This window comes from Carlito syrichta, unplaced genomic scaffold (genome assembly GCF_000164805.1).
Source record: "Carlito syrichta isolate Samal-C Ts95f unplaced genomic scaffold, Tarsius_syrichta-2.0.1 Scaffold302435, whole genome shotgun sequence".
NCBI classification, from domain to species: Eukaryota; Metazoa; Chordata; class Mammalia; order Primates; family Tarsiidae; genus Carlito; species Carlito syrichta.
This window is the reverse complement of record NW_007246531.1, coordinates 55,257-79,414: the sequence shown is the minus strand read 5'-3', so window position 1 is coordinate 79,414 and position 24,158 is coordinate 55,257. Positions and strand designations below refer to the sequence as shown.

The 24,158-nt window shown below is 33.2% G+C and overlaps 1 protein-coding gene across 1 annotated transcript in view; it reads left to right on the top strand.

The window, feature by feature from the left end:
* Window positions 1-24,158, top strand: part of LOC103259004 (bifunctional heparan sulfate N-deacetylase/N-sulfotransferase 4) — a 250,617-nt gene that overhangs the window by 188,008 nt on the left and 38,451 nt on the right. The window contains exons 5-6 of the mRNA XM_008056668.2: window positions 16,404-16,589; window positions 18,512-18,640. Of these exons, the coding sequence (XP_008054859.2) occupies window positions 16,404-16,589; window positions 18,512-18,640 (315 nt within the window). The remainder of the gene's footprint in view (window positions 1-16,403; window positions 16,590-18,511; window positions 18,641-24,158) is intronic.

Below are 24,158 nucleotides of genomic sequence, written 5' to 3'. Positions count from 1 at the left end.
GTGATGAGTAAAACGGTCTTAGGAAGGAAGAAAATAATAAAATCACACTGGTAAGATTATAGAACACTAGTTTGAAGTTCATTTATATGAACACAAATGATTTTGTTACTGTATATAGAACACTTATTTACAGATGGCACTTTATAACAATTTAAAATATTCTTATATATCCATGTATTCAGTAGAAATATCTCTTCATCCTTATATCTATTAATTAGTTTTGCTCTTTATATTAAATATGCATACATTTCTCATATTATATATTGTCCAAGAATGTTGTTCACAGGCAGAATTTATTCATGATTGTATAAATCATCTTTATGACAATGTTGACTATCACAAAATGTTACACTTTCATGGTAATAATTTTGTGTTTAAAGTCCAAATTAAACACCTCTACATCCAATCATTAACTTATGCTAAATCAACATGGATTATTGTATTACAATGAATAAGTCATTCATTTGTCACTGAAAACTTCAGCAGTTATTTATTATTTTTTCCATTTTAGAAAACAACTTCCTAAAATACATAACTTACTACCTTTAAATTAATAAATACATATTTAAATTAATAAAAGCATCACATAACATTTTTACAAAGACTAAATGTTTTCATTTTTAATATGAATAATTTCACTGCATTATGCTTCTGTTGTGTTCTCAGAAGTTTGCTGAGATTATGAGGACTCTTTGCTCCTAAACTACGTTCCTTGAATGTTTGAGTTCTTCTGTCTACTTTTTCTACTTTCTCAGGTTGAAAGATTAGTAGCTTTCTCTCCTAGCCATTGTCATGCTGTCTCTAGCAGCCAGAATCTCACTTTATTAAAACAAAATGAGCCATCTAGTTGACCAACAAATTCCCTGATAGCTGTAAACTATAGAAATCTGAGTTATACTAAGTTTGGAAATTAGATGGAGCAGTCTTTTTAGACTTCTTTTTTTTTTTTAGAAAGCAGGATTTATTAAGAGAACAGAAAATCTCCCACAGTGGGAGTGAACCCGAGGAGTTTGCCTTTCTTAGGTTTTTTCCTAAAGTGATATTGAAAGGTCCCAGTTTCACAAATGAGAAAACTGAGCTCTGGAACTTGTTCATGTGACTTGTTCATAGTCACACAAAGAACTTACAGGCTAACATTTGGTTCTAACTATAGTATGCCGCACTCAAAAATAAGAGCTGGTGTCTCTGGGAGAAGCAGACAATGTCTCCCTGCAGTAAAACAAGTCTTGTTTTTATAAGGGTCTTTTTAGTCATACACTTAAGGTAACATATAAATGATCTCTGCAAAAATGAGTGGTTGTTAGAACTTACGGACCTTTCTGTATTGAGAGAAGTGAATGCTATTTATAAAACTTAGATTAGTCTGGAAAATTGAGGTCTATAAATGGCATACTGAACAATGTATTGAATAACAAGAAAGAATATTTTATATATCTCCTTTCATATGCTTGTGGACAATAGGTAAGGTTTTAACCCACTTTTCATGTAGGGTAATACAGTTTAATAAAGTTCTTAGCTAGCTTATTCAAGCAGTCTTAAAGATTCTCATCAATTTCTATTTCCACCAAACTTACAACATGAAGAATAGCCTGAACTTTTTGTCTGCAAATTAGAATTGGTATTTCATTAGTTATTAATATTCATACTGCTTAGCAATGGATTTAGAGAAAAATGGCTTTTCTTGTCATGTGTTATATCATGATAAGCCCTTGGCTTGCTGGTCTGGTATTGACAGGTAGATGAAGGAATTTTCCTTAGACAGAAAATCTCTATGCTACATATTTATCTACTTGATTTTCTTAGCAGAGTGCGATAGCAGACACCCCCTTCCTCTGAGATTTCTATTTTGATGGCAGTATCTTTTCCTTGTCAAACAACTGTTTTATTTCTGAATGTGTTTAACCTCAAATGCAAAAATGCCACTTACAAAATGCACTTTAATATTGGGCAGCAATAATTAAAGAAAATGAACTATTTATATCACTCGAAATGCATTAACATAAATCCATCAAGTCTTGCGTCTTTTACTTCTGGATACTTTATTATTGTTATTATTTTTTTTTGGTAAGTGTAAATCTTTTAAAATTGTTTTTTTGCTTATTTGATCTCTCTTTGGATTTACTCTTTCAAATAATATTTTAAAACTAAGCAGAGAAGCTCCATTCTTTTTATGTGCTGACACATGAAAATTGCAACAGAGGCTTTCTGTTAGGATGTAGGCTGATAACTGGTTAATGTACTTAGTGATATTTAATTTACTTGCTTTAAAGCAAATTAATATTTTCTCTAACTGTTAAGCTTTGTTTATAATAAACCGTGTACAAAATACAAAATAAAAAAGTCATGTTCCTCTGAAGAAAATAAATTTTAGCCACTTTTATACATGAGAATCTTTTTCTCTGTGACATAAGTTTATCTAGTTGTCATTACCTAGTGGCACAGTAAGAAGTCAAGTCCATGTGTTTGGCATCAAATTCATGGGGGAGCGGGGCACATAACATCAATAAGGGTGCCTGATCCTAATTCAGGCGAACTGAGGTCGAATGGGAGGCTCAAAACTTCACCTGTACGTAAAACACTTATGTACCCATTTCTGACTTATAACCCACAGCTCTAAAATAAATTTTTAAAAATTCATTTTTGCCAATTACTATATGGGTGACCTTGGCAAAGATTTAAAAGTTGTATGCTTTAATTGTCAAATGTGTAAAATAAGGATGGCAGTAGTTCTTTATAGGTCTTTATGAGGATTAAATGGTCTGTGTACATGTTTACGTAGGTACAATGCTTAACAGAGTAACTGGCCTATAAGTATACCAATAGGTGTGCATTAATTAGGGGTTCATAAAACACTGTTCTTCATTTTGATTCCAATTTGATATACCTTCTTCAGGATCAAGTATAATTTAAAGTTTGGCAAACTTTTGCCAACAACATATTGCCTCTATTGCACATTTTCTTCTTTGTTTGATTTTTAAAACCCTTCAAGAATGTAAAACCCATTCATAGGTTTTTATGAGGATTAAATGCCATGTTTGCATGTTTATGTAAGTATAATGTTTAGCAGTGTAACTGGCAGATAACCATTTCAAAAGGCATTTGTCATCATAACAGCTATTATTGTTTTTACTACATTTCTTCAAAAATTGTATGATCATTTCTTTTGAAATAAGAAGCTGAGGATGCACAAGACAGCCACGTGACTTTTTCAAGGTTACATAATGTTCAAGTTGGAAAAAGAAACAATGTATTCTCATTAGCTTTGCAATCCTTCAACTACCCATAACTTTATACTGAAGGCAATCATCAATATTTAATGATACAAAGACTAATATGTTTCCAAACATTCCCCCAAAAACACATGAATGATGCAATTTGTATTTTTAGAAAAATATATGAAAAAATTAAGAATCCACGTGCATGCAAACGCTTGAATCTGTTTTTCAATTATGTTTAAAAATTATCACTTCCATTGTGAAAACTGGAAACAGCGTTAAAAAAAGCACAAGACTATGCCCAATAAAATAATATTGGTTCGGCTACAGCCTCTCTATGCACTGGGAAACTAGTGTCTGTGGGAATCGGCCCGAAGTCTGCTCTTATATGACTGGTATGCTAAGAATGGGTTTTACATTTTTGAAGTTTTAAAACTCAAACAAGGAAGAAATGTGTGACAGAGGCAGTATGCTGTTGGCAAAAGTTTACTAAACTTTAACTTATACTTTAACTTATACTTGATCCCAAAGAGAGTACATCACATTGGGATCATAATGAAGAACAATGTTTCATGAATCCCAAATTAATACCCATCTATTCATCAGGGATTAATGGTGACCTATTATGTCCATAGAAATATAAAATTTGTGTGACATAAAATATCATTTCCAGTAATTCTTGTCTTAATGGATCTTCAAAAAGTGCCTAAATTGTTGAGGAATGAAAAAATAAATTGATTTGGTTTCAGCTTTGAATTAGAAATTAGGAGATTAGTTCAAGTAACTCATCTAGGAAATAAGGAGGTGCTTTTTATCCTAGATGTTAGAGCTTCAGGTACCTTAAATCCAACTAGGTTATTAATCATCTTTGCTTAGACTCTACATTTGAAATACCAGTTCTCCAGATTTTCATATCACCTCCCCATGCTTCTAATTAATGTATCGATTTTTTGTTCTTTTATAATCTAGATCAGTATTCTTATGTGTCATTCACACATAAGATTAGAAGTGGGCCCTTAGCATCAAGGCATGGGAATCCTTATTTCCACATTCCTATTTCAAGGTACAGATGTCTTTTGTCCTTGATCATCACTTCTAAATACATACTCAATGCCCATGGTTGTATTCTTTCTTACAGAATAAAGCCAGAGTTTACTTGGGGAGTCAAATTTCCAGCTAAAGAACTAAATTTCTCAACTTTTATTTTAGATAATGGGCATGTAACTTAGTTCTCGACAATCAAATATAAGTCATGATGTGGGCCTTCGAGGAAAGGAGGTTAGATATTGCTGGTGCTTTGCCCTCCTGTCCATTGTCTTTGTTCCTTTCTCTGACCTACTGAATATTTGTATTAGATGGAGCTAAAGTATTCATCCATCCAACAATGAAGGAAATGCAAAGAGAATCAGAGACCTCGTTTTTGGTGATCTTGAACTGCCGAACTAATACCAGCAAACATCCAAAGATTTTCCATTACTCAAGAGAAAAACAAAAAACAAACAAAAGGAAAAAAAAAAAACTCTGTTTTTTCACCTGCTGCTTTTCATTTTGTTTTTAGTTTGTGTACAAAATTTGAATCCACTTCAATTACTTTATTAGAGGATCTAATAGCATGCTCTAATGCTTCTTCATTGCTTTTTCTCTTACATTGTTTTGAGGTTTGTCTACATTCAAATTGCACCTATTGTCTAGCATTTGTAGACCGTGCCAAGGAATATTTATATAAAATAATACCCTAAAAATAATGATCTAACACTTTTTTAAAGTGTTAGCAAGATTTTAATGCCTGTTTATCAATCAATTATTAGATAAGAGTTTCATGAATAGATTCTTGAAATAGTCACTAATAGCATAATTTTCTCTCATTGATACATTTTAATTTCATCGCTTCAATAATCACACTTGTTTCTATTAATTAGCTGTGAAATAATCAAGAGCAAAGGTTTTCGGGGATTTGTTAGCAGTATTATTTAATTCTTTTTTAGCATTTTTAACTGCTCTATTAAATACACCAGGTTCCAATTGGATAATCTCTCAAAACCATTAGTTAGAACATCTTTTTCTTTCTCTATCTTTTTTTTTCTTTTTTGTCTTTTTGAGTTTGAAAAATCCTTTCAACCTGATAGCCTTTATACTTTATCCATAGTGGCTGAACATTTTCATCATTCCATGTTTTTTTATAGTTGTCATTTCTGTTCCCTGCAGTTATTTCTGCAGTAGCTTGAGCAATATTCAAATATAAGAAATTGTTCCCAAATATGTTTGCAGTGAAGAGAGTTAGAGCTGGTTAATAATAGAGGGGAATTGGTGTGCTTGATATAAACTGATTTCAAAATGAGAACTGCGTTGGTGCTTTTATTTCTGAATATGATACCACTTCAACGTGATGATAACAAAATGGAAATATAATAATCCAGTATGATTTCAGTTTGAAACCTGTGAACATGTCTACAGAAAACATAATTAATGATCAATATAGCCACTTACTCAAATAAACATTCATTCATTTAATTCTTTTTAACATATAGGTACCATTTATTAACATAGATTTTCTTTTGTCTGATAAAATTTAATCTGCTTCACATGGAGTAAAGTTTTCACAAAATGCAAATAATCACAGATATAAATTATTTTAACTAGGAGAAGGCACAGTATGTCACAGTAGGACAAAATGTAATAACATTGCATTTTGGGGGCGGGGGAGGGAAGTGACGATCAGAAGGATGGCTCATGCATATACCAAATGTTTAAAACATTTTTCCATGAATATGTTAAGCTGACATTAAGGTGGGGAAATGTCTCCTAAGGGAAATCTCAGCTTGACTTAAAAATAATATTTAAAAAAATATTCCATTGCTAAGATAAAGTAATAGTTTATGCTAATCTCCCATTTTTGCCTTTTTAAATTAATGGTTCCTTTGAATAATAAAATGATGCCTTTAAATTAATGGTTGCAACCCTTCAGGTACTGTATGTAATTGCAGAAGTATCTGAAATGTTTGAAATGTGTTCACTATCAGAAAATAAAGTGCATTTTAGCCAGCTTCAAACGGGACATTTGGCTGTCTTTGACTTGTCTACTTCACACACCCACAGGCATGTGTGCACACACAGACAGACACACACATATGCCCAAGCTATCTCATCTAAACCAGGGTTTTACTCCATGAAAATTGGCAATCGGGTGGAAGATTTTCTAAAAACCTAATATGCGCTGTGTATAAATACTTGAGGTACTAAAAATGAAGAGAAAATATAATCAAGATATTTACATATATTACTTGAGACAAAATTACAAATATAGTAAAATGTTTGTGAAACTAGTGTAACTTGTATTAGGCAAAATTATTTTGAGCGCCTATTCTTTGCACATTTCTGCATGCAGTACCACAGAAATGATGTAATAATGGAATGGATAATACCATTCATGTTTCCATCTGACTCAACTGTCATAATACTACAAAAAAGGGATTGGAAAGAGTGAGACACTGCCGGGGAAGGGGGTGTCCCATAACATCAGTAAGGGTGCATGATCCTAATCCAGGAGAGGTGAAGTCCAATGGGAGGCCCAAAACGTCACCTGTGCCTAAACCATTTATGTATGCAATCCTGCTTGTACTCCACAACTTTAAAATAAAACAACAAAAAACAAACAAAAAGAATCTTAAATGTTATCATTTGACACAGGTTAATGGCATTATCAGAAACTCTGAATACTTAATACCTGTAACATATCTCTTGCTGCTAAATTAAATCTAGAAACACATTTTTTCACATAACAGGGGCCACAATGAACGAAAGAGTGCTGAAACACAGTTCTGCCTTTCCTAAGATATCACGCTACCACATCTTTGCTGCCCCTCATTCCTGGAGTCCTTGCTTCCCTCTTTACTCTACTTCTTTCAATCATAATAAGAATTCCTTTGTGTACTCTCTGAATTTCTTTATACCTTTCATTTTATCATATACTCTGTTACACCTCAGCCCCGGCGAATCCAAATTTACGCCAAATCTATGCCTGTGCCTGTGAAACTAAATCTGACTGGTACCAATGCTTAGTTTTACTCAACTCAAAACCTGGACACAGACCTCAAGTGGACCCCCAATGCTACCCAGCTGTTGCACTACAAGTCCTTATTTTATTCATAATTTTACTCTTCCAGACCACTATTGCACACCTTCTCCTCTCCTCAGAGTACTACAGAGTTTGTCGCATCCCCACTCTCAGATGATAATCTTGTGTCTTATTTCACTGAAAAAAATTAATCAACCAAAAAAGAACTTCCACATGTTCCTATTACTATAATTGTCACTTCAACATGTTGATAGCAAAATAAAAATAAAATAATAGGTATGATTTTAATTTTTTAAACATGAACATATCAATATAAAAAGTATAATAATTATAGTAATCTTGATATAGAACAACCTAACAGATCTGCACCCATTCTTTTTCTTCAGTGGTGCTACACTGTGCAGCCTCTGGAAAAGTGTGATCAGTGTAAATGGTGCCCCCTGGAGTTGCTCAGTAATCAAGACTATTTGTAGCAACTCGGCCATGACATCACAATAGAACAGAATATTTAATAGAAACGAAAGAATCCTTACTCGTCCTTGAAAATGTCTAAACTGCATGTGTGATACCACTTCTGCCTAGAATAATCTTTCTCCAATTATCTGTGTAGTTCACAACCTTAGACCTTAACTAAAAATATTATCTTCTTCATTAGACCCTCATTGAATTATCTAGCAGCCCACGCCCCTTCATCCTTTCTCTACCTCTGCTTTATTTTTCTCCACAGTCTTTATCACCTTCAAGTATATTAAACAATTTACTTACTTCCTTTGCACAATAATGGTTTTACCCCACTAAAATATAAGCTCCTTTATGGCAGGAATTTTTTTCCCATTGACATGTTCTCAAACCTCGAATAGTTCCTGGTATATCATAAACACATGTGTAATAGAATTACTAAGCCAATGTGTTAAACATTTTGATTATCAATAAAGTAAGACATCTGAGTGCAAAAAGTTTGCAATGCAAGTGCCAAATCAACTGAAATGACACATTTTATACAATGTGAATGAAGACTGACTTAGTTTTTCTGTGTTCCCTTTAAGCAGCAAAGTAGAACTTCAGCAGGGTCAAGAATATTAAAGGGATATGTCTCAATTGCCCAGAATAGCTCTACTTAGTATCGGAAAGTTCAAGACTGTAGAGGCAGTGCCATTGCTGTGCTATTTTTTTTTTTTCAAAAGAAAAATCCATTTGTAACACAGAACCCTCCGGAGATTTGTCACCATTTACTAGGCTTCAGTCCAAAAAGTGTCAAGACTGACCCAGCCAATTTCCAGGGTCACATAGTCATTGCTTTTATCACTTATAAAAACAGAAGACAATTTCAGTCCTGCAAACACAGTGGAAAATCAATGGTTTGGGGATCATTTTCAAAGTTGACAATATGAATCCAAGTCTTTATTAAAAGAAAAAAAAATAGACAAAGAGATCTATTCTCTTTAGCACCAGTGTCACTCCCTAGAAGTTGGACATTTAGAAGGACAAATCAATACATTAAGTTCAACAGAGTGTAATTTAATCTATCATCTCTTTACTACAAGAGCATTCATTTATTCAGTCACTATTTCATTTATTTTTCCTTTTACACTAGTTAATTAAATACTTCTGATGTGTTTATTTAATGACATTTTAAATTTATTATTTTCTTGTAAAATATTTGTTAAATACTGACAATGTACCAGGAACTCTGCAAAGCACTGGGCATCTAAAGTCATACTAAATATGTTGTTGGTTTCACAAGCCATATCTCCTGGAGTGCAAACATAGGGTCATAATAACAGACAAAATGACATTTGTCTGGTTCTTCCCCCTTGCTGTATTGACACCTCCATCCATTCTTTAAGTTTTTACCCAGCTATCTGTGTGAAATACAGAAAATGACACCTATGTTCCATGAGTTCAGTCTTCCACACCTTCATTTTTCCTTGTTTTCCCATCTCTGGCTTTCTATGGTATGTCAAGTCTTCTGAAAAGTATCTGCCAGTGACTGATCAAAAACATGCGATAGCAGGCTTCCACTCATGTTCACCTATGAATATTTCTACACCTGCTCCTGATGTCTACAGATCTCTCTACCCATTTTTCAGAATGTGGTTATCTTCCACAATGGAGTGCTACAATGCATTCTGGCACCAAGGTGTTATGGTTATCAAAATAAATCCATTTGAGCAGTGTTCTTTCAAGATTATCCGTCCCCCTTTTTTATGTTACCTACATTATATGGTTTCACCATAGTGTTAACCCGTGTTCTCAGAGTCCAAGAGAAATGTTGTAATAAACTGTAGGATATCATGTGTCAGAAGCTTAGAGATGACAATGATAATTGCAGAACATCTAATAAAAAAGAGTAGTTACAAATGATTTGGAAATGAACGGAGAAATATGCAAGTAAGATCCTAGGACTAGTCATAAAAGAGGTAGGGAGTTGTGAAATCCCAGGGCTATATGGAACAATGGAAAAGAGAGATTATCAGAGATGAGATGGAGACTATTGTGTGCATTGGAGGAAGGGTGTTGGGGGGCACTTTGATCATTGTTTTAACCTTTGGTTGAAGGAATTCGACTTCATAAGATGGCATTGCAAGGAAAGAGCTAGCAGAATAAATATTCCAACATCACTATTTCTTCCCTCTGATATCCTACCAGGATTCCCCATTTACTAAACTCAACTTGAAGCAAGAAAGCAAAGGAACCCATTGAGACAGTTTGTACCTTGTGGCTCCTAGGATATAGAGCAGGAGAGAATCAGACTTTAGCCTGATAGTGGTAATGGACAGGCCACTGTTATTTCTGATTTTATTCTCTGCTCCATTTTTGTGGGATTTAGGAGTTGGCATATATTTTGCTGTTAGTCTAAAACTCTTTTCTGTTTCAAACCTTGGTCATTGTCCTTGGCTAAAGCTTGTTGTCCTTGTACTTGCATTTTTTAAAGTTTATATTTTCTACAAAACAATCTATGTATCTTTCTGAGTAAATCAACTCTTTAATAGAGTTAACAACTTTGTAGGCACTATTTTGAGCATTGTAGATATTAACTCCTTTGTTTCTCTTATTATTTAATCCCTTAATACTATCAACCTTACTGTATAGGTGAGAAATCTGAGACAGAGAAAAGTAAATTTCTCAAGGTCATACAACTAATAGGTGGCAAAGCCAAAATTCAAATCCAGGCAATCTGTCTCCAAGTCCATTCTCTAGAGTACTGTTTGGAATAATAAATATTTTATTATGTACTTTCTACAGTCCATGCAGTGTGATAAACCCCAGTGATAATAATGTGAAAAAGAAAAGAAGCTTTTCATTAAAAAACAAAAAGGGTAAGATCCTATTGGTAGGGATATTCAAATGAAACACAAAGTGTGAATATAAGGATGTATATGGAAGACTATAAAATCCCAAATGTATTTAACTAAACTCATTCTCGGGCAGGAAAGATGAATCAGAGAATGTTACCAGAGGAAAGTAATTACTGAGATTTAAAGGACGAAGTTAGCCGGGCTCAGTGGCTCAGCCTGTAATCCCGCGCCTTTGGGAGGTTGAGGTGAGTGGATTGCCTGAGCCCGAGGGTTCGAGACCCCCCTGGGCAGTGTAGACCTCATCTCTACAATAAATCAAAAAATCAACTGGGCGTGGTAGTGCATGCCTGTAATTCTGGCTACTCGGAAGGCTGAGGCGGAAGGATCGCTGGAGCCCGGCAGGTCGAGGCTGCGGTGGCCGGGAGCAGCCACTGCACTCCAGTCTGGGCGACAAAGTGAGACTCCAACTCAAAAAAATAAAATAAAATAAAATAAAAAAAATAAAGGACGAAGTTAAATGTTTTGGACTTTAAACTGAACACAACAAGCAACCATTGAGAGAATTGGATAGTTATTGTTTTTAAAGAACATTCTGTTGGTAAAAATGCAGACATAGATTAAAGTGGAAATACGCCATTTAAAAATCGTTTATATATGTCAATATATATTTAGATATATGAATCAATACCTATTTGCTCTATTTTCAAGATTTTAGCTTATTAATATAAAAATCAAATCATATTTTAATATAAATTTCATGGTAAATATAAGGGATCTAAGATTGTTATTTTCAGCTAATTCTTAGCAGAGTCATATGTATAAATCTACTCTTTAAAACAAAAACAAACTGATTCGAGATATTTATTATTTTTCATAATAACCACTGACCTGGAGTAGTTTATTCCTTTCAGTATTTTATGAGATTATTACCTTGTTTGGAATTATTTTAATTCTAAACTTCACACTTATTATCTGTTACTTAAAAACCATAAGAAAAGATCATTCATGAAAGCATCAGTACTAAGTTTCATTTGATTATGGATGGACATGGGAAAAATTCACCAACAAAACATCACTGGACCAAAAACATGTTCATGCAACCACATCACTAGAACTATTACTGAAACACACAGGAATTATCCACATTCTATTCTTGTCAAATGCTCCTTAGACACAATTTATTATATTTAATTGCATTTACTCATAAAATTCTAAGAAAGATTAAAATTACAAGTCTTTAGATATAAATTTATTATTTTAACTTTAATATATATTAAGGCAATGTTAGTTGGATGAGAAGAGGTTTATACCAAGAATGTCATTTTTCTTCCCACTAGTAGAATGCCTAAAAGTTAATAATAATATTTTTAAAAATCAAAAGCACAGGTTAAAAACTCAACAAGAATTATGATTCATCTATCTAATTGACTTTCACAGTTGTCTTCAACTTTCAAATTTTATTAAGGTGGAAGTCATATTATAACCATCGTATCCCCGGTACTTAGCAAAATGCTTGGCAAAAGTCACAAACTCCATAATAATTATTTCAAATGTAGTTGAATGTAATGGTTTCCATGTGCATTTGGCATTTATTATTTAAGTAGACCGTAGTCACCTATTTATTTTCTATATGGTACCCACTGACTATTCAATACATAAGAGTGAATAATAATATATAAAAACCATAATAGTATAAACCTAGACAAATATGTGCTTGCCATATATCAACCAGTTTTATTGGATAAATATTGGGCAGTGCTTTACCAAGATCTTCCTCTGTTTTCCTATAACTTAAACCACTAGAACCTCTTAAATCTTTTACACTTACTAGAAAGGGGCAAAGACTAGTTCTATCCATCAGATTTCCAAGCTAGAAACAAAAGCCACCTTAAATTAGTTTAAACAAGGAGAATTTTTGCTTTGAAAGGGCTGATGGAGCAGATTTTAGGCTGTTCTCCTGCGGGGACTCTCAGAGTCATATAGATCTGGACGGGACTCCCAAGGGGATCTGCCATTTCTGAGGCTGCCCATTGGAGCTCTGACAGAAACAATATGCTTCTGCTGCTGCCCTGCAGATGGGCATCAAATACTGCTGCAGAAAATCTCTTGTTTTCAAGATCTTACATACCAACAACCAAGGCAGGAGCTGCCAGAATTTAAACTCTGTCTCTGAAATTTGTCTTGAATACTTCTCATTGACTGAACCCCATTTTCATTGAAAATGAAAGCTTCAGAGGACTTTAAGAAATGTAGATTATGGCTTATAACTATTCCAAGAAGGGAGAAAAAAATAATGGAAAAGAGTTGGGTTCAGAAATGTGTATCAGTTAAAATCAATTCCCTTTTTAAAGTAAAGTACTTTCAGTCATATACTGTGGAGAGGTGAAGAGTTAGGGTAGAAACAACTGAGTGGAAAAGCAAAAGCAAAGACTATGAATTTAGAGGCCTTGGGTATATAATTCTAGCTTTGACATTTGTACCGAACAAGTCATATATCTTCTCCAAGTCTCCACTTCTACATTTTATAATAACATCCAGTCCTCTCACAGAATTATTATAAGGATCACATTCAACATGAATGTAAAGACTTTTCATAAATATCAGGTATTAAACAATTGCCAGGAAATTTGATCCATAGAACTAGTCAAAGAAAAATGAAATGCTGTGTGATCTCTCACAGAAACAAAGATCTGAGTATCACATGTTCTCACTTATATAGTGGACCGTGAACATTCAATGTAATACTATAAGAAAATGACTGACAGTGGTGGGAAACTATGGCGGGGGGAAGGGAGATGGGATTAACGGTAGTAAATATCTGTCTGGGGACAGGGAGACACCTCTTATCAACAAGGGTGCCTGAACGAAGCATATTTGTATACCTAACCCTTAACTGTACCCCACAATATCATAATAAAAAATATTGATTATAAAAAAAAGAAAAATGAAATGATATCATTTCAGTTGCTGTTAGAGTTTTAGTGCTGAAAATATTCTATTCTAAGTTTTGAAAAAAGTTGATTTTCTTTAATATAGCCTGTATATTACCATAATATCTCATTCTTCAATCAACTGGGATTTAATGTAAATGGAAAAATTAACTTAAGTCAGATTCTCATGTGAATTTTTTGGTGGCATGTCATATTATCATATAGGATTCCTATAAAAGATATCTTTCTGATAAATACTAGCAGCTATATTTGAATTTATTTGTTTTCTGCATTTTATAAGTCTATTTCTACAGAGTTTCAAGTGCTTCCTACATTTACATTGGAAAGTTCTTCAAATTTTTCAGTTTTTGTAATCTTGTATAAATGTGATGCTTAGTTCATTTTTTAGTTGACCAAATCTTTGTGAAGTGGGTTTTAAGTCCTGAACAGTAAAGAATGAAGGCTTCTAGTTCAGTAAGCCCCTTGGTAACAGAAAAAGAGTTACTAGGGAATTACTTTTCACTTTGTGTTATCATTTAGAGTGAAAAAGCATAAACTCATAATTATCTAGTGTGATTTACTATTTTGATTGAGCTCCAGTTGCCAGTGTGATAAGATGACCTTATGAACAGTATAACATTGAACCCCCAGAAATCAATAAACATAATAAAATCTTTTTACTCCCCCTTCCTTTCTACTCAACAAATCAATTGCTTTTTACCTTCTGTGTTTTTTTTTTCCATGAAAGATCTACAATTCATTTTACTACCTGTCAAAAGTGAAATGTCTTTTTTTTTTTTTCCTGAGAATATCCAGTTTGATATTTTAATTCCTTTTGCTGATTTTATTTTCATCTCTTTGTTTTCAGGACACTCACATACTTATCTAGCATTCTAGTCCCCAGATTTAGAACAAAATATTATACATTAATACAAAATAAGAACTTACAAAGCTATTAGAAAAGACTATTAGGATTTTCACACTGTTGATTTTGTCATTCTTCAGATTATGTGACAAGACATAAAACCTCAGTATGAATCACTTGAGAGAGTAATAAGAGGATAATGTATTTTTTATTATTTTTCTATGAACCAGGAGTACTTCTGTAGGCAATAGTCATATAAATACTATTTACCAAACAAAGGGGGTTGAACACTCTTGACTCTAGAGTTCTTTCATGTGGAAATTCATCTCTATCTCATACCCAATGCATCCAAATGCTTGCAACATCTTAGCTCCTGGATGATAGCTCATCCTCAAAACACTTTGCAGCCATTCCCTGGGCAGTATGAGATGAGAGAACTAAGGCTTTTTGCAGCACAAGTCTCCTAGTGATGTGTCAGAGTAACAATTTTTGTCTGCATCCTCTGGTAGTTCTCAAGTATTTTTGTTACCAGACTTTTCCAACCTTGCCTTGTATTGAAAATGCAAGCTCCTGGAAGAAGTATTTTTCTTTTGCACACACTAAGAAATGAATTTTCCCTAGTGCTTCACAAAAGACTCCAGCTCATTTTACAGCATTGATTTCATAATTCAGTCTTTCTACAGAGTCATTTACTGTAATAAATGTTAGAAAACACACATAGTCTTGGAAAAAGAGAGGTGAATTTGGCTATACAATGAGGGTCATTACATGAAAGGAAGAATGATGAAGATGTGAAATATTTAGCATCTATCTTCAGAGCTGAGTGTGGCATATGACTTAGGCGTTGTAGATATGTGATCCATTCACTGTTTGCTTATTGTAACGGACTGAATCCTTTTCCTATGCTGTGTACCTTGTAATAGAAAATATAAATGGCAATTGTCAAGACAACACTTTTGTGTTCTGTTTATTGATTCAATCAGCTTTCATATATGACTGTACATTGTCATTTATAACCCCAATAGATGAGATTCAATCCTACAAGGGGTCTTTATAAAGCAGATAAGCATTTAAAGGGAGACATATAAAGAAGCAGAAATTAGAAAACTACAGATCCATTTTATGTACCTAGCAATATAATACCATTCTTTGACTTTTTTTTATATTCTTGTTTGAAATTTATACTTGTTTTTTCTTTAGAGTTGACAATTCACCCATAGAAAGCATCTCATAGTAAAGTGTATGCTTTATAAAAATAAATTGAGTTGCCAAGGTTCAAAACCAAGGGGAGATTCTTAACTTCTACCTTTCCTTTACCCTCTGTATCTAAAACATCATGGGATATTGCATGGTGTTAATTCCCTTTTAATCTGGTAACCAAAATTTAATTTAGGCACCATCAAAACCTAATCCGTACCATAGAAATAGTTTCCTATTGCCTGGCCTTGAGTCATTCCCTCCCTTCTCACAGTTCATTTTAACATATTATCAGAGAGATTCTTCTATTTAAAAACCGGAGCAGATCTAGATTCTCCATAATCAGGGAGCCTTTTGATCTACACTACTTAAAGAGAATTCATTCCAAATCCCTCAGTTTAACTGTAAATGTTCATCACTTTATAATTTACCTTTCTGATTTTCTTCAACACCACAGATACACACAGACACAGACACACACAAATGCACATACACACTGTGCTCTTCTATTCTCCATCTTTGGGCATTCTGTATCTATCTAAGAAGGGCCAGATTCACTTCCAATCTTCTCCCCCAATTTTTTGTATTCAAAATTTTGAATTAATCTCACCCACACACCACATACCCCAAATAATTACTATGTCTATTGTGCCATCAGTGTTCGATGAGATTATGAGCTACTGAAAGATAAAATCTCTACCCTGCGAGTTTTTTCCTCACACTTTTCACAGAATTCAGTATATTTTTAGTAGATGTTTGTAGAAACAACGTTAATTGAATTAATTGACCACACCCTATTATGATGTTCTGGCTTTCATTTAGGAACATGGAATACCAATCAACATGGGCTATGCTGTGGCCCCACATCACTCGGGAGTTTATCCAGTTCATATTCAGCTGTACACAGCTTGGAAGAAGGTCTGGGGTATTCAGGTCACCAGCACTGAAGAGTATCCACATCTGAAGCCAGCACGGTACAGAAGGGGCTTCATTCACAATAGCATCATGGTGAGCACATATGGTTGTATATATTGTCGAATCTTAATATCGCCATGTGGAATAAACACAGAGGGTCATTACCTCTAAGGATATGACTTCAAATCTCTTTTCTATTAGTATTAGAAATTCCTAACACACCGTAGTAACTGGTCACACATTAACACATTGTTTGGCTCTAAGCTTGCTCCTAAACTGTAGAGTGGCTTTGGTGAGTCAAAGACAAGCTGGAACTAATGGAAATGAGTTTCATATAGATTATCCACAGCAGCTTCATCACTGAAATTTTCCTTGTAGGTTCTGTAATTTCTGCTGGGGAATTTCTCAGTATCTATTTGGTTGGGTGGTTTTACTGAGAGTTTTACAGGCAGAGTAAAGATCTCTGGGTCAGGAAAACTCTCTCAAACTGCTACACTATTAACAGACAGAATGGAACAAATAGCATCTGAAAGTTAAGTTTACCCACTTAGTTTATTTCGGCTTTCAGACATTCAAAAGTATCTAAGGATAATACTCTTTTTAAAAAATTTTTTTCTTACATACTCTAGAAAGAGAGATATATGTTATCCTTTTAGATACATTAATTGAAAAAATGATAATCTGTTATAATATTGACACATCAGTTTCTATAAATAAGAATAAAACCAAGTGGATTTTTCATAGAAATTTACAATCATTCATCAGAATAAAAATTTTATCATTCACTTTGAAATAGCTTAATTTAAAACATCCACCCTCACTTCCAGTGAGTTAGATCATGTTTTCATAATTAGTTGCCAGAACTAGAACAATGGTTTATAAACTTTTCTCATTCATTTAAATATTTACACCTTCCTAACTCATTATTTGTAATATAATAATGTGTAATATAATAATATTTTGTAATATAATAATATAATCACTATTTACAAGTGCAAAAAATGCACAAACAACTATTCAAAGCCAGTACTCAATATTCAATAATAATGAAACTTCATCTTATAGTAAATTGGATCTAAAATGCCTCAGATTTTAAAAAATTGAAAATGCAAATAATGACATTGATGTCCATAGAAATCCAGGAGGTATAAACAGAATTACTCATGTAATTTCAAATCAAAGTGAAAGCACCCAGTTCCTTTTATTAGGGTGCATGACCATTTAACATACTATGAAATTAAAACATTCTTTTCAACCACTATTACATGCGTTCACTTACCTTGAGTTTAGTATAAACTAGTAAAATAACTAAGCAACAGATTTTTAAAAACATAACTACGTTGTGCAATTAAATGTGTTTTTCCTTTAGATTATAAGTAGTTTTCATTTAACTACTTATTTAAATAGAATTTTAAGTAAAATTTCATATTTGCTTTATTTGTTAAACTTTCATATTTACCAAAGAAATAACCATAAAATATACTAGAAGCAATTATTTGTCTACTACTGTGAGAAAATTTAAATTCATTAAATTTTAAATTTAAATTCAGTATAGCAAAAAACAAAACTAATGTGGAGGAGGTGATGAAAACTGATTGTTCTGAATCCCAGAACCTGAGTACCTGTACAATGCAGGACTAGTTTTTAGAAACCAGGGAAGGAACAGCCTACTAGTTTGAAAAAATGCAACCTTGAAAACTGTCCATCTTTGGAATTCAACTAACCATAAGGAGACTTTTTTTTCCTCGCTAATTATTTAACATGACACAGGTGGTAGGTCAGATTTACAGAGCTCAGTGAAAATTCTTTAACTTATTTCTTATAGCTTTCTTTTGGCAACTCTCTTGATATTTACATAATGACACCAACATCAGCTTCTGACTACATTGGGATTTTGACCCCAGCAACCAAGAAACTTAAATAGGAAATGATAATTGCCAGACACTGAATTCATAAGATAGTAAAGTTCTTAATTAAATCTTGTTAATGTGGTGTTTCCTCCCTCTTTTCCTCAGGTCCTCCCTCGACAGACCTGTGGGTTGTTCACTCACACTATTTTCTACAAAGAGTATCCAGGAGGACCACAAGAACTGGATAAAAGTATCAGAGGAGGTGAACTTTTTCTCACAATCCTTCTAAACCCAGTATGTATTGTATTTATGCATCTTTCAAAAACATTAGTGCTTTCAAATGTTTTATTTTCCTGCTTGATAAACTAAATAATCTTATTTTCTTTATTGACAGCACATAGTTAATGATAGTGCACTTAAATCTACATTTCAAATATTTTCCTTGATATAATTTGAATGGGGGGGCTGATATTTTGGTATATTGGATTAGAATCTCTTGGTTTTTACTTTGCAATGTGGCTGATGAAAGATTCGTTTTTAGCAGGAAAACTGATGTTATGTCTCCCATTGCTATTTTTTCAAGATAGTTCTTTCCTTTCGCTTAGCTTTACTAAGGTACAATTGATGAATAAAAATTATATATATATCTGTAATACAGTGTAAAGTTTTAATATATGTATACATTGTGAAACAATTAAATCAAGTTAATCGACATACCATCACCTCACATTTTTATTAGTTTTTTGTGATGAGTCCATGTAACATCTATTCTCTTAGCAATTTTAAAGTACATAATTAGTTACTATTAACTACACTTACCATTCTGTATAATAGACCTCCAGAATTTAGTCATCCCATAAAATTAAACCTTTGTACCTTTTGGGCAACTTTCCCTCCAGTCTCTGATAGCAACAATTCTACTCTGTGTCTATGAATTCAGTTTTTTTTAGATTTCACACATGAGTGAAATCATAAGAGGTTTGTCTTTCTGGGCCTGACTTATTTCACTTAGTGTAATGTCCTCCAGGTTCATCTATGTTGTCACAAATGAGATAATTTCCCTCTTTTTAAAGACTGAATAGTATTTTAACACACACATCATATTTTCTTTATTGTTTAATGTCAATAGATACTTAAATTGATTACATGTCTTATTATTGTGAATAATGCTTCAATGAACATGAGAGTGCAAATATATCTGCAACATACTAATTTTATGTCCTTTTGATATATACTCAGTAGTAGGATTGTTGGATATGAGTTTTATTTATTTATTTTTTGAGGAACCTACATAGTGTTTTCCATAATGAGTTTAGTAATTTGTATCCCTACCAACAATTCCCCTTTTTATATAGCCTCACCAGCTCTTATCTTTTTGTCTTTTTGATAACAGCTATTTTTAACAGGTGTGAGGTGATATCTCATTGCAGTCTTAATTTACACTTGATGATGAGTGGTGCTAGCATTTTTTATATACCAGTTGGTCATTTGCATGTATTTCTTTGAGAAATGGCTTTTTAAATATTCTTCCCATTTTTTACATAGGTTGGTTGTTTTTATATTATTGACTTGTTTCAATTCCTTATGTATCTTAAATATTAAGCCCTTTGCAGATGTATGGTTTGCAGATATTTTCTCTCATTCCATAGGTTGTCTTTTTACTCTGTTGATTATTTCCTTTGCTGTACAGAAACTTTTTAGTTTGATGCAATTCCAATAAACTATTTTTTGCTTTTGTTGTTGGTGCTTTGGGATTTATATACCCCAAAAAGTCAGACAATGTCAAGAAGCCTTTTCCCTGTGCTTCCTTTCAGTCGTTTTAGAGATTCAGGTCTTTAAGTCTTTAATTCATTTTGAGTTGATTTTCTTAATATGTGTGAGATAATTATCTAGTTTTGTTTTTCTTGATGTGGTTATACAGTTTCACCAATATTTGTATATTAAAGAGACTGTCTTTTCCCCATTCTGTGTTTTTGCAATCTTTGTCAAAGATCAACTGGCTGTAAGTGCATCAATTTATTTCTGGGCTACCTGTTCCATTTTGTTGGTCTGTATGTCACTTTTAATGCATGTATCATGATGTGTTGATTTCTATCATATTGTAGTATAGTTTGATGTCAGGCGGTACGATGTTGCTCAAGATTTATTTGGTTATCCTGGGTCTTGGTGAGTTCATACAAATTTTAGGATTTTAAAAATATATTTCTGTGAAAATGTCACTGATATTTTGACAGAAATTACATTGAATTTGTAAGTCATATTGAGAAGTACAAGATATTTTCACAATATTAATTCTTCCAGTCTATAAACAGAGGATTTATTTGTATTTATTTGTTTCTTCCTCAAATTCTTACATCAATGTTTTGTAGTTTTCAGTGTACAGGTCTTTCACCTCCTTGGTTCAATTTATTCTAGGTATTTTAATATGCTAATTGTAAGAGGTACTGTTTACTTAGTTTATTTTTCAGCTAGTTTCTTGTTATTGCATAGAAAAGTTATGATTTTTAAATGTTGGTTTTTGTATACTGCCTCCTTACTGAATGCATTCGTTCTAGCAGTTTTTAATGGAATCTTTAGTTTCCTATATAAAAGATCCTATCATAGGCAAACAGAAAAAAATTAACTTCTTTCATTCCAGTTTGGATGTCTTTTACATCATTCTTTTGCCTAATTCCCCTATCTAAAACTTGTAGCACTATATTGAATAAAAGTGGTGAGGGTGGGCATTATTATCTTGCTCCTGATGTTAGAAGAAAAGCTTTTGGTGTTACACAACTGAGTATGATGTTAGCTGAGAGTTTGTCACTTATGGTCTTTATTGTGTTGAGGTACATTTACTTTATACCTAATTCACTGAGAGATTAGTCATGAAAGAATGTTGAATTTTGTTAAAAAATTTTTTGGCACCTATTAAGATGATCATATGACTTTTTTAATCTGTAAATGTAGTTTATCACAATTATTGATTTGCTTATGTTGAATCCTTCTTGCATCTGAAGGATAATTCCTACTTGATCATGATGTATGATCTTTTTTATATCTTTTTAAATTTGGTATGTTAGCATTTTGTTATGGGTTTTTACATGTGTTTACTATGTGTGTGTGTGTGTGTGTGTGTGTGTGTGTGTGTATTTTTTAATGTAGTGCCCTTATCTAACTTTGGTATCATGATAATGCTAACCTCATAAAATGAGTTTGGAAGTGTTCCCTCCTCTTTAAGTTTTCTAAAGAGTTTTAAAAATTGGGATAATTCTTCTTTAAATGTGTGGCAGAATTCACCAACAAAACTATTCAGTCCTGGGCTTTTCTTTCTAGGGGGGATTTTTATAACTGTTTCAATCTTCTTACTCATTTTGAGTCTGCTCAGATTTTCTGTTCCTTCATGATTCAGTCTTGGTAGATTTGTATGTTTTCAGGAATTTATCTATTTCTTCTACATTATCCAATTTGTTGGCATATAATTGTTCATAGTAGTCTTATAATTGTTTGCATTTCTGTTGTATCAGTTCTCATGTCTCCTCTTTCATTCCTGTTTTTTAAAATCTTTTTTAGTCTTTTTTTTCTTAGTCTAGCTAAAGATTTGCTAATTCTGTGTATCTTTTCAAAAAGTCAACTCTTGTATTTATTGATCTTTTCTAATGTTTTTCCAGGCTCTATTTTATTTCTGCTGCAATCTTTATTTTTTTCTTCCTTCTGCTAACGTTAGGACTAAGTTGCTTTTGCTAGAAAAAAAGCAACTTTGTTCCTTGAGGTATAAAGTTAGGTTGTTTACTTAAGATCTTTATTTTCTCTTAATGTAGTCATTTAGTGTTATAAACTTCCCTCTTAGAATTACTTCACAACTCCTTCACAAGACCAGTAGGTAAGTTCTAGTGCTACTAGAGAAAAATTAGATTATGTCTCCAAATTATTCAACTCTCTTATTATGATCAGACTGAAAAAAACACAGGTTTGTTAAGAAGCATGTGTTGAATATAACAATTAAATTCAATAAAACGTCTCAATGTTGGTTTCCATTCTTGAATTGTAGTAAAGACATATTAAAATGTGATTATCAAGCCGGGCTCGGTGGCTCAGCCTGTAATCCCGAGCCTTTGGGAGGCTGAGGTGAGTGGATTGCCTGAGCCCACGGGTTCGAGACCTGCCTGGGCAGGCGAGACTTCATCTCTACAATAAAATCAAAAAATTAGCCGGGCATGGTAGCACACGCCTGTAGTTCCAGCTATTTGGAAGTCTGAGGCGGAAGGATCGCAGGAGCCGGCAGGTCGAGGCTGTGGTGGCCAGGAGCGGCCACTGCACTCCAGTCTGGGCGACAGTGAGACTCCAATTCAAAAAATAAAAATGAAATAATAAAATAAAATAAAATGTGATTATCTAGCCAAAAATTTAAATTCATAATTTCATCTGCGTTACATATTTTATCCATGAGTTAAATTTGCTTCTGTCTCAGGATATCAGTAGGTACACTATCTTCAGTCTCTCCAAATGATCCCAGTGTAAAGCTACACTGAAAAATATGTAGCTTTGTATTATCTTTGTACACCTAGGTGATCTGGGGCTTATATTTTAAGTCTCCACTAATTTTATTTGGAATAAAAAATAGAGAATTTGGTCCTTTTCTTTAATTGTGTATTTTCATGTTTCAAAGTTTTAATTTTATCTCCTATTATAAATATATGCATAAAGGTATAGCAGTGTGGAAATATATTGTCATTAGATAATGCTGGATTATTTTAGCTTTCTGATTACTTCTCCCATAATTATTTCATTTCTGAGGTCTTAGAAAGCATGTCCTCATTTACATCCCAGTGCACCCAGAAAATATGAAACAGTGGGTCTTATGCTATGCCCATCTTGTATAGTGTACAAAGTTCTTGTACTCAGAGAAAAAGAGATTTTCTTTAAATAAAAATTACAGCTTAATTATGGCAAAACCCAAGGTATGTTTAGAGTAAATTATGTTTCATAATTTATATGTACTATTTTTAAGTCCTAAAGGAATTAAGGAAACAACTTTCATTGTATGAAAATGAAACTTGTAAATTGGATTAGAAGACAGAAATGAGGCCAAAAGTGCTTTATCAGCATATCAGTCATTAAAAAGTTGCCAAATTCATGGTTATTAAAAACAAATCAGAAAGGTCTAATGGGTTGGACTGGCCCTGAACTCAGAACAGGAGTTTGGATCCTGTATGAACTTTAGGAAGGCACTTTCTCAGAACTTGCTTGTACTCTTAAAAAATTAAACAATCTTCAAATTTTCTAAAGGTGTTTCTACTAGACTTAAATGTGAGATATTTTCATGTTTTTGTATATGTTTTTAAGTTTTAAAAGTTTTGTATATACAGTAAGTACCCTACATACGAGTTCAATTCTGAGAGCACATTCATAAGTCCAATTTGTTCTTAAGTCCTACAAAGTTAGCCTAGGTAACCAACTAGCACAATCAGTTATGCAATACTCTATTGTAATAGCTTTGTAATACTTTTCACACAAATAATGCATTAAAAACAAACACAAAAAATTTTTAAAAAACATTTTTAGCCTTACGGTACTCTACCAGTTATGTCACTGCTGACTTTGCACTTGTTTCTGGACACCCTGGCTTGAAATAAAGGTACTGTACTACGATACACTATACAGTACATATATATATATATATTTTTTTTTTGAGTTGGTGTCTCACTCTGTCCCCCAGACTAGAGTGCAATGGCCACTCCTGGTCACTGCAGCCTCGACCTGCTGGGCTCCAGCGATCCTTCCACCTCAGCCTTCCAAGTAGCTGGAACTACAGGCGTACGCTACCACGCCC